Genomic DNA, 11,475 nt, shown 5'->3' with positions numbered 1-11,475 from the left:
TGTGTACACTCGCAATAAAACACAACATTGTGCTTTTGTAAAATAAAGAAAACAAACTGCCGTCTCGGTTTCCTTTCCCTCAACTGGTTTGAGGCGCCGCGCCAAACGAACCAAACTCAGCAGCATGCTGTCAGTTTTTTCTTTCGTTTTATTAATCTATTAATTGTTTAAATAGCCATATTGCGCGTGTTTCTTTTATATAGGCCTATAGACTATGATTTTATGAAAAAAAAATTGTTTTTTAATTTAATTATATTTTCCTTAAATCATCCAGGCGACCCATTTTTTAAGTCTCGCGACCCACCCGAGGGTCGCGACCCAGGGTTTGAAAACCACTGCTTTAGATCATGTTGGAAGTACTGCAACCACGTACAGCGGAGTTCTCAATAAAGAATAACTTCTGTTGAACACGATCCCAACTGTCTCCTGGTCTCTGCTTCGATGAAAGAGAACTTTACAACACCACGAAGCAAATTGAAATTTGCTACTATGATGACATGCAAGCACACACCCACAAAAATGTTTGTTTTCAATGTCACATTAATTTCACCTCAGTGAAATTGTGTATTAGTGTGAGAAGTGAGATGTGTATTAGTGCAGGTTTGACCTGTTAGTGCAGAGATCATGTAGCCTGACTACGTCAGACTTCTTACTTCCGCTCAATTTCATTTCGCTTCTGTACTCAGTCTGAGACAGCGTAATAGCTTTCCGTTTTCCTCCGGCCTGAAAACAGCCAGCCAATCAACGAACAGAGGGCGGGCTGAGAGCCGTGACGTAGACACTGATTGTACCGTGGATGCGTAGATTTACTTCACATAATCGGCAAAAGTCGCGCACAGCCATGTTCACTCCGGTATTTCGCTGGATGGTTTTGTTTTCGCATCATGTGTTTACAGTGGAAGTTAGATGTGGCTGAGCATGCGCATAACACACGCCATAACCAAACGTTATGTGAGTGGCTTACGGGTAACCAATGATTTTAAACTTCAGACAAGCGCCCCCCCCCACGAGAAAGAAAACGCTTTTCAATTATGCCATGCCAGACTCTGTCTACGAAGCAAAGCGAAGTAGCAGAGTTTGGTATTACCAGGCTAGAGATCATGAGGTGCAGATAAAATGTATTACTTACTCTTCTCTGATGACAGCCACCCTCCATTTACTGACAGTGGAAATAAATGAGTATAATACAACAAGTTGACCCCCAAACATTCATCTGGAACATTCTCTTCATCCCCATTCACCTTACTTGTTTGGTACTGCTTTCCTCATCTGAGCATTTTTTAAAGGATATCATGATGTGAAATCCAACATAAAGGGACAGTAATGCTTTAAGCATATTCAGTTAATATTTCTCTCTTAAAGGGGCTATATGCAGCTTTTTCCCCAAAATAAACGTAACAATAGCCTTTTTATTTTACCATTTATGACTCAAACATCTCCTGATGAGCATACTGACACCTCGTCCGCTCACAGTGGGTGCACCTATAAGCCTGTATCCTATTTTTCCTATTTTCTGTCGGGTCGGATTTTTCCCGCGCTGTCTGCGGATGTGACGTCAAGCGCGTTCATGTTAAAAGTTTCAGATCACTCTGCCACCGCCGCTAGTCAGCAAACAAACTTAGTTTCTCAAACAATATATGTATTTGACTGTTCTTACCTCTGTAAACATAATGTTGACTTCTTTGCAGCGGATGACTTGTGAAGTGTGCACGTACGAGAGCGAGCAGAAAGGAAGAGCAGTTCCGTTTTTTGGCCACAGGTGTCAGTCGCGAGTTTAAATTTCAGAAAATCGCATATAGCCTCTTTAAGCATAAGAACTGAAACCCAAATGATATATGCTTTTAGGCATTTTTTTAATAAACAGCATTTTTTGGGGCCATATTTTGTCCAATTACAACAGGAAATCAAAAGCTAAATTAAAAAAGAAAACAATTTTTTAAAATGTTGTGAAGTACATACATAAAATATTTACAAACATGCCCAGTGTTAATAAAACAAATATGAATTGTTCAACAACATTTAAGTATTAGACAAACAAAATATGACAATTTGAAGAAAAAACTGAAATTACACTTGGCCATCAAATTGTGTGTTTGTCATCTCTTGGCAGTTCTTGTTCTGAGTTTTCTCTTGATTATGAGATGATCGCTCTCTTTATCATCTTCATTGCTTCCAATGACCTGTAAAATTATTTCATGAATTTAATACACATTCACCTGGCAGCATTTCTGCAGTTTTAATGTTTTTACAAATAAATGTATTACTGTACCTCCATCCCACAACAAACATCTCAAATAAAATAATGAGATTTCTTTTACTCAAACTGAACATTCAACAAAGCCTTAAAACTTACAGCTTTAAATACTCAAACTTTAAAATAATCAAGCTCAAAGTTAAACTCATAGAAGAAGAATATTTAATTATAAATATAAATATTAAATGAAATTAAAAATAGAATGTGGCACAATGGAGTTTTTTTAAAAGTATAACGTTAACGTGGTAATGTTTCAATATAGTGTGAAACTTTTCACCAAGTATTGTTTACGAATCTTTTTTAATGTTTAATAAATCTAGTGCCCAGTATATTAACACTGGAAAGCTTTAAAACAATTGACTATCAACCTTTTTTGTCTCTTGGGGGCTTAAATCAAATGTTACATAGTTGTCGTAACATTGCGACATTACCGCTAACATAAAGCATGCTTCTCATTCATGACTACATGCATTTGATTTACTTATCCATGACTTACGCAAAAGAAACATTACTTACAGGATAAGAGGGGATGTCCAGCGGGGAGGAAACCTGAGTCTTGAAGAGCTTTCGTTTGGATCTCTTGGGTTTGTTGTTTTCAGAAGCATTTGGCAGTTCAGGAGACTTAACATTCACCATGCTCATGATCTTCTTGGCTGAGGAGGAAGTTAAAGGTTTGGTCATGCTGAGATATAGTATGAAACACTTTTGGCAGAGAGCTCCAATCAATACCATTGACTGTGTGTAAAATTAAGAGCCAGAGCTGACCTTTGCTTCCAAAGAGGGTTGGAGAGCTCTGGATGAAGTCACCAATCTTTTGGAGGGCTCCATCTTTTTTACATTTCTGGCTGGCAGGAGAGTCTTTCTGCTTTAACTGACTCACCTTTTTTCCTTGGACTGTGGGAGTCTGTTAAGGAGCAAAAAAATATTATCAAATAAACATTACAGGGACAGATGTAAGATGGCACAGGTATACGTATTAATAGATAGAAAAAAATCACCTCAATGGACTGCATGTTATTATCCCAGTTTTTCACCTTTAGCCGTCGGTTTTTCAGATTTTCTGACTCCACTGAGTTCTAGAACAACAACAAACGCATACAATACAAGTTATATGACTTTGTGTTGCATTATATGTAAAGATGTTAAAGTTAATATGTGTTAGCGCATGTGATTAATTTAATTTGATTCATAGACTGTCTTAATGCACAGATCCGATCTTTTAACCATATCGATTTTTTAGACCGACTGTTTACATTCACTTTAGACACGACTGGCATCCGATATCTGTTTTTACATTAATTCCTGCCCAAAAACAATTGTCGGTGATCGCTTTACTGTGCACATGGTAGACCCTCTGGTTTTGAATGGCCGTGCAATTAAAATTATTTATATAACTCATGTCGGGTGGCCGTGATTATTTGCCAGCATGGACAAGATAACAGCTGTCAGATGTTTTGCAGCGCAAAAAGTGACAGAACGGATATATACAGGAAAATAACAGTAAATTTCATTTATTTTATCTACAGGTCATTAGATATAGAAATCTGAAGTGAAAAAGTAGCACTGTAAGACAAACTTTTTATGTAAAAAAAAATAAATAAAATAATTCGCCCCATTTCTCCAACTCCTGAATGTTTACGTGTGCGTGCAATTTCTTTCCTTTAATAAATTTACACCTCAATAAAAAAAGCTGCGAGCAAGTGCATACAGCCACATCTGCTTCATAATACAACATTAAAAAGTTTTTTTTTTCTTTTTACCTTTATTTTACCAGGAAGTCTCATTGAGATCAAAAATCTCTTTTACAAGAGAGACCTGGCCAAGGTAGCAGCCATACATAAACAACATATACAAGTGCTACATACAAGGTAGCAGCCATACATAAACACAACATAATAAAAATTTTTAAAAAAATACTGCATACATACAATCATGCAAAAATCATTAAAATACAAGGACCTCTCAAGAAAAACAACTACATGTCTCCTTTACCACATTTTTTATGATGGTCTTAAATTTATTAATTGATATACACGTTTCTAGTTTAAGATCTTTCTGCAAATTATTCCATGCCCATGGTGCATAGTATGAAAATGCAGTTTTCCCCAAATCTGTCCAAACCCTGGGAACATTAAAAAGCAACCACTTGGAGGAGCGTAGCTGATAACTTGCAGAATTCAGACAGAGGAGAGTACAGAGGTAAGCTGGAAGTTTACCTAGCATGGCTTTATATATAAACATATACCAATGCTGTTTTCTGCGGGTGTTCAGTGCTGTCCAACCCACCAGATCATAAAGAATGCAATGGTGAGTAAGGGACTTTGCATTTGTTATAAAGCGTAGAGACGCATGATACACTGAATCAAGACTCCGTAAGATGGAGGAGGCTGCATGCATATATAATATGTCACCATAATCAATCACAGACAGAAAAGTAGCTTCCACAAGTTTTTTTTGGCATTAAAAGTAAAGCTAGATTTATTTCTAAAATAAAAGCCAATCTTTACTTTGAGCTTCCTAACTAGATTAGCAATATGTACATTAAATAAAAGTTTGTCGTCTATCCATATACCCAAGTACTTGTACGTGGGTACCCTTTCAATGGATTTACCATCAGACGTAAAAATGCTAAGATCATCAAGCAACTGTAGGCGAGTTTTTGAAAAGACCATGAACTTCGTTTTCTGATGATTTAAAACCAATTTTAAATTGAGCAGAGCAGTTTGTAATGACTGAAATGCAGTCTGAAGCTCTTGCACAGCCTGTGCTATGGAAGGAGCATATGTATAAATGACAGTGTCATCAGCATAAAAGTGTACTTTTGCTTGAACGTCCTTACCTAAATCATTTATAAAAATAGAGAACAGAATAGGTCCCAAAATAGACCCCTGGGGGACCCCTTTAGATATCCCAAGAAACTCTGATTTGTGGCCCTCTGCATGGACACACTGAGTGCGATCTACAAAATAGTTTCTAAACCATTTAACAGCATTAGGACAGAAACCCACATCCCTAAGTTTGTTCAGCAACAATTCATGATCTACCGAATCAAACGCCTTGGATAGATCTACAAATAAAGCAGCACAATGTTGTTTTCTGTCCAAGGCACAAATAAGATCATTTATTACCACCATAGCAGCAGTAATAGTACTGTGGCCAGTTCTAAAACCAGATTGAAAATTGTTTAAAATATTATTATCAAATAAGAACTGCTTTACTTGTAAATTTACCTGGGATTCAAGGATCTTAGCCAGGATTGATAGTTTGGAGATCGGACGGTAATTATTTGTGGACACCTTTGTGGACAAACGTGTCACCCTTGCCTTATGGTGGCTTGGAATTCAAAGAGGAATCGGATGTACGTGTTTAGACGTATAGGTCAGATGTCCAGATATCTGATTTAAAACCACATTTGGAAGTTCGGATGCAAAAAAATAAATAATCGGATCTCATGCAGATTTTTGTGTTTACACGTGTGCAACAAATTCCGATCTGTGTCAGATGAGAGTAAAAAAATATATAATTTCTTGTGCCAGTGTAAATGCAGCCATAGATCAATTTTATAATGTCATTAATGCCATTCAATTTGAAAAGGATGTGATATCTAAAAATAGACTGGAACCATCAGAGTTTATCGCAACAGTAGCTGCAACACAAAGACCCTCTTCACAGCTAATTTATTTACAAATCTATCTCTTTAACAAAAGTTAACTCATTTGCATTCTTTTTATTGTGAAACGTTGGATTGAATCATCAATGAATTACTAAATGCATTAACTATGGAAATTTTTATAATGATAAATCATTACAAAAAAATTTTAATCAGTTAATAGGTCTAATTATACGCTTTAGGAAATTATTGCAGGACTAGTTAAAGGCTCTAAACAGTGAATTTCCATGATATTTTCATGACATTTTTTTGTGATGAAAATCATTTTATAGAGATCGCACTCACAAAAGGTACATTTCAATTCATCCTAAGAAATACTTTGGAACTGAGCATAACTAAAAATATATATACTATAGAAATTTCCATGACTTTTCCTGTTAAAAGTCTTGAAATTCCCTGACATTTCCAAGATTTCCTGGACCGTCGGAACCTGGATTGTTTAGGAAATCATAACAAAGGGTTTAAAAATGGTATCTGTATACCTGCATGTCTGGGTTCTTTCTCTTTCTGGCTGTACGTCGGAGTTTGATCGTGACAGAGTCTTCTTCTCCCGGTTTCCTGACATTCATTCGGTCAGGTTTAAGAGGTGTATAGCTGATTTCTAGCTCAGGTTTGGGGAAGCGTTCATCTCTGAGACTCTTTGTGGAAAGGACAGAGGAGTCTAGTACTGCAACCTGTTTTGAGTGATGCCAACACATATTATGCACAGTAACCAATTTTCATACAAACCAGAACTATTCCCATCTTTGCATGCGCAAATAATTCTTATCAGCTGCATGAATTTTGCATTAATATCATTCTACTGACCTCTTGTGTTGGACTAAATAAATCGCCTTCATTCTTTGTCTTCACGTTTGAAGTCTGTTTGGGTCTGTCAATTTTCTGTGTAGCAGCAAAATCCCCCTTTTCCTTTTGTAATTTTACAATGGTATCTTGCTTTTCAGCCAGTTGAAGCTTTAACATTTCCTGTAATCAGTGTGCAGGGAAGTGAGGAAGAGAAAAATATGTTTTAATATTATACTATAGCACTACCACAAAATATTGTTGCTGATATTAGTATTTTAAAAGTATTAGTATTTTAAAAGTATTCTAAAAATCCCTTATCTAGTGGTAGGCTGTTATACTGGTCAGAATGATCAATGAGGCAGTATTTGGTCATTCCTCAAAGTGTCATTTCCAAAATCAGAGTAGTGCAATTTTACAAATTTTTGGTGAATTTGAGCAAATGTTGTGTAAAAAAGTTCATTAATTAATTAGTTATTGTACCAGCCAACCTTCTCTCCAGATAGTGTTATCGACAATTAAAAAACATTGTAGTTGACATTGATCTTACTAAAGTAAAGAGAAAATAAAGAGTTGATCATTTTCAAAAGTACTAGTTATCCATCAAACAACTAGTTGAATTGAGTAGTTTATCTAGATTTTTTCCTTGTGTATATATACAAGGAAAAAAATAAAAATAATAAAAAAAAAAAATATATTATATATATATATATATATATATATATATATATATATAGAGAGAGAGAGAGAGAGAGACACACAACACACACACACAAGTATTGCACAGTAATATGCCCTTGAAGAAGATGCATCATCAAAAGAATGCTTTTTAAAGTACTGCCCTTACAGCAATACACATTGAGATGTACATCACTGGGCTTGTATAATATAGATACAAGCCTAACATTTTTAAAAACACACCCAAGACCTCTCCATTCCTATCCACTTATGCATGCAAAAAAAAAATATATATATATTTGAACAAGTACACAACTTAATTTCATCAGATGATCCTGTCCCCCGTTTATTTATACAGGGCTTAGGAGAGACTGATTAATGAATTAGTCGTTTAAGAAATTGAAAAAAAATTTGTACGTTCCATTTTTCTGCTGTGCCATTACTGTCCTGCTAGAGTCTCGTCATTCCTCCTGTTGGCAGGTCACTCGAATCACAGAAGTGATATTAACTCAGAAACCTGCTGTGTAAATAAATTACTATTCTGAGCTAAATCCTGCCCTCAAGCCTGTGAAAAAGAAAATAACGAAGCAGAGTGAGAGAAATGGAAATGCTGATCCTATTACCAGCTCCAGCTGCAGCCTGTCCTGTTGGACGCTTTCTAGTTGCCTTGTTGCCTGGGCCGCTCTCTCCTCTTCCCCCATGGCTGCTCCATCCTGCCCCTTTCCCTGCTTATCATCAGCCTGCTCCTCATTAAGCTGCTGAAACATCAAAAGAAATCATTCTACTGCTGGCAAAACCCAGTTGTGGAAAAGTCGGAGAGATTAAAGACTTCCAGGTTCTTACCTTTGTGCTTTCTGCAGGTCTGCAGGCTCTCCGTTCCTCTTGCTGGGGTTTATCAGAGAGATCAACACTTGGTTTCTGATACATTTCCTGCAGTTTAGCACGATCTGAGAAGAACAAAGAGATGTTTGTAGTGTTGTTTCATTTTTGTAAACCTTTTTTTATATACTCTGAAAACAGAGTTCTTTTCGTCTGTACAGCAGCTCTAAAATAAAATAGTGTCTTTGTTCAGCTTAAGTCAGTTCAATGTTGATTCAGTTCTGTTGTAAAGATCATCAATTATTAAATTAGTTAATTGTATCTATAAAGCAGTGATGTCATTGTCTAGCTCAGTTCAGTTCTCATCCTATAGTGTCAGTGCAGTCAAATCAATAATATTGTTGAATATTAAGAATATTCCCAACTAAGTAAGCCAGAAGTGACAGTGGCAAGGAACCCAGACTCCATCAGGTGCAGAGTATGTGAGTGGAGTGGGAGCGGAGCGTCGTGATTTTGAATGGAGTGCAGAGCGGATTTTTTAAAAGTCGGAGTGTCGTGGTTTTCACTCGCTCCGAGCGCTCCACTACCGCTCCATCACGAGTACATTTCATGCCAACGGCCCATAATTTTACTGCATTTTTGCAAGAATTCACACGTTAAACACATTTACCTTGCATGATACAGATGGATCACTCAAATTAGAAAGACTGTGGAGGTTATGATGGACATGAGCGGGAGGTTGTAGTTCAAGGAATTTGTTTGTCCCTTCTAAATGGGCTACTGAATATGATCGGGTGAAAGCACATTTTAAAAAGGTAGCACACAATCGCTCTCTCACCAATGCATTCAAACAAATGTAATCTTACAGTGTTACTTTATCTGTATCTGATTTTCGAATGAGCAGAAATCTGTAAGAAATGTAGCGACCCGTAGATAAAATAACTGACGACAACATACTGTTATTTTCATCTTTCCAAACTAAAGATGACTCCAAACTTTTCATTTAATAGGCCTATATATTATGAACAGAACTTTTGCGAGATTTCAAAGCATACTTAAATACTTTAGCCGCAATTTCCTCAGGGAGCGAAGACGGAGCAGTGTTTCTGATATCAGTGAGTGAGTGAGGAGTGGAGCGGGGAGCGGTAAATGGTGAACCCCGAGTGGAGTGATTATTAAAGGGGGGGTGAATTGCTGTTTCATGCATACTGAGTTTTTTACACTGTTAAAGAGTTGGATTCCCATGCTAAACATGGACAAAGTTTCAAAAGTTAAGTTGTACGTTTGAAGGAGTATTTTTGTTCCAAAAATACTCCTTCCGGTTTGTCACAAGTTTCGGAAAGTTTTTTTCGAGTATGGCTCTGTCTTACGTAAGATAGAGCGGAATTTCCTTATATGGGTCCTCCTAAGGGCACTTCTCCGCGGCCGCGCGCGCACTCGCAGACCAGAGAGAGAAGAGAGCGAAAGCAGTACGTTACCTCAAAGCGCTATGCTCGGCTTTTAGGGAAGTCAATGTCACCAAAGAAGTGGGTTTTTGGTTGGCAGGGCAAGACAACCCTGCACAGATTCCCAAAGAACCCAGCGTTAAGGGAATAGTGGATGGAGTTTGTTTTTTCGAAGCATCAACGGAGGTTGTGCACGACTCTTTGTTCCCTGCATTTCGACGATGATTGTTTTATAAACAAAGCCCAGATCGTCTAATGCTTAAGGATCGAGCAGTCACGGTGAGTAAACTACTTCAAATGTCTCTCTGTGTTGTTGTTAGATCAGTTAGCACAGCTATAGCACACCGCCCACACGGCCCTCCCCCAGCCACTCGTTTTTTTCCGGAAAGACTCGGTACAGCCAATCTTTAACTTATAAATATAATAAAACTAAAGACGTTTTGGAGATATGAAGGATGCAATACTACTCTATAGGTACTCAAGATTAACAGGAGATTGAGTGAAAATGAGCATTTCACCCCCCCTTTAAATGCTTTGAGTGCGGAGGGAAAATTGCTGTCACTCAACTCCGCTCACATACTCTGATCAGGTGACAGAATAGAGAAAAAAAAAAAAACCTTGGGAGAAAAAAGGCTCAGTTGGGTTCTCTTCTGGCCAACGGAGGAACACAGTGTGATTATGATTCAGACTGCATCACAGTTACAGGTGAGACGTAGTTAAAGTGTAACTGAAGTAGTGTTACCATTAAACCAGAATTTCAGTACAAGATACCAATACCAGGGAATTTTTACAATTCTCAATACCAATTACAATCCAGTCTTCAATATCATATTATGCTTCAGAAAATTATTCTAATATGCTGATTTAGAGCTAAAGAAACATTTCTTACTATTATTCTGTTCATTATCAAGTTGTACTGCTTAAGATTTATTTGACACAATTATTTTCAGGATTCTATGATGAGAAAATAGAAATTAAAATAGAAATTATATGAATATTGCCAATACTGAAAATTAAAAAGTCAATATTGCTGATTAATATTAACAGATTTGATTATTATAATTATAAATGAATTCTGCAAATAAATACTGAAGAAAGACTGCTATTTTTTTATTTGTTTTTTCGTTTTAATTTTGAAATACCTACACTGAATCTTACTGACTTCTCACAGTGTATTGACTAGAAGAGATTTATAGAAATTACAATTAGAACAGACTCAGTCACCTTCAGTTATGGATTCAATCTCATTCAGCCTGGCCTCCAGCAATTCCTCCTCATCTGTCTGTGTGCACTCTTTATTTGAGTTAACACATGTCTCCTCAATCAGCTTCTGCTCTGCCAAAAGATCTGGAAGCAAAATCAATCTTATTAAGGACAAAACGTAAGCCAATTTTGTAACACCAAATAGTATTGTGGAAAACATGGTATAAATGAAAAGACACATAGGTTACCATGGCAGGTTGTTTTGAAAGGCTGTGTGTTTTCTTCTTCAATTGCATGGTTTGACTGCACCTGTGAGTGAAAGGAAGTGGAATAATCCAGCATCTAATACCTGATAGCATCACAAACTGAACAAAGCTGAGGGAAAGGGCAGCACTCACAGTCTTCAGTGGATCAATAGTTTGCTCTGTGCAGCTCAAACTGTGTCCAGCCTGATCCCTCATCTCCTCCGCTTCACATAGTTTCTGCAGAAACATTTTGTTTTCTTCACTCAAGATTAAAATCTGTGGGAATAAAAAAACACTGTTTAAAAAACTAATTTAAAATCACATTAGGCACACTAGCAATGGACAAAAGGAACACTAACAATGGACAAAAGTGTTTTA

General features: G+C 36.9%; 1 protein-coding gene across 4 annotated transcripts in view; it reads right to left on the bottom strand.

The window, feature by feature from the left end:
- Positions 1–1,453: 1,453 nt before the first annotated feature.
- Positions 1,454–11,475, bottom strand: part of kif20bb (kinesin family member 20Bb) — a 25,595-nt gene continuing 15,573 nt past the window's right edge. For 2 of the 4 annotated variants that reach the window (XM_079852043.1, XM_079852045.1), the window contains exons 21-31: positions 11,251–11,373; positions 11,101–11,161; positions 10,874–10,996; positions 8,229–8,332; positions 8,009–8,143; positions 6,732–6,890; positions 6,407–6,598; positions 3,253–3,330; positions 3,020–3,158; positions 2,771–2,907; positions 1,454–2,180 (exon numbers count right to left, since the gene is read on the bottom strand). In XM_079852043.1, coding sequence (XP_079708169.1) covers positions 2,097–2,180; positions 2,771–2,907; positions 3,020–3,158; positions 3,253–3,330; positions 6,407–6,598; positions 6,732–6,890; positions 8,009–8,143; positions 8,229–8,332; positions 10,874–10,996; positions 11,101–11,161; positions 11,251–11,373 — 1,335 coding nt within the window. In that variant the 3' untranslated portion in view covers positions 1,454–2,096. The remainder of the gene's footprint in view (positions 2,181–2,770; positions 2,908–3,019; positions 3,159–3,252; positions 3,331–6,406; positions 6,599–6,731; positions 6,891–8,008; positions 8,144–8,228; positions 8,333–10,873; positions 10,997–11,100; positions 11,162–11,250; positions 11,374–11,475) is intronic. The other 2 variants (XM_079852044.1, XM_079852046.1) reach the window with 1 other exon arrangement.

This window comes from Squalius cephalus, assembly GCF_949319135.1.
Source record: "Squalius cephalus genome assembly, chromosome: 19".
NCBI classification, from domain to species: domain Eukaryota; kingdom Metazoa; phylum Chordata; class Actinopteri; order Cypriniformes; family Leuciscidae; genus Squalius; species Squalius cephalus.
The sequence above is the reverse complement of the archived record's forward strand: the minus strand, read 5'-3'. Positions and strand labels throughout refer to the sequence as shown.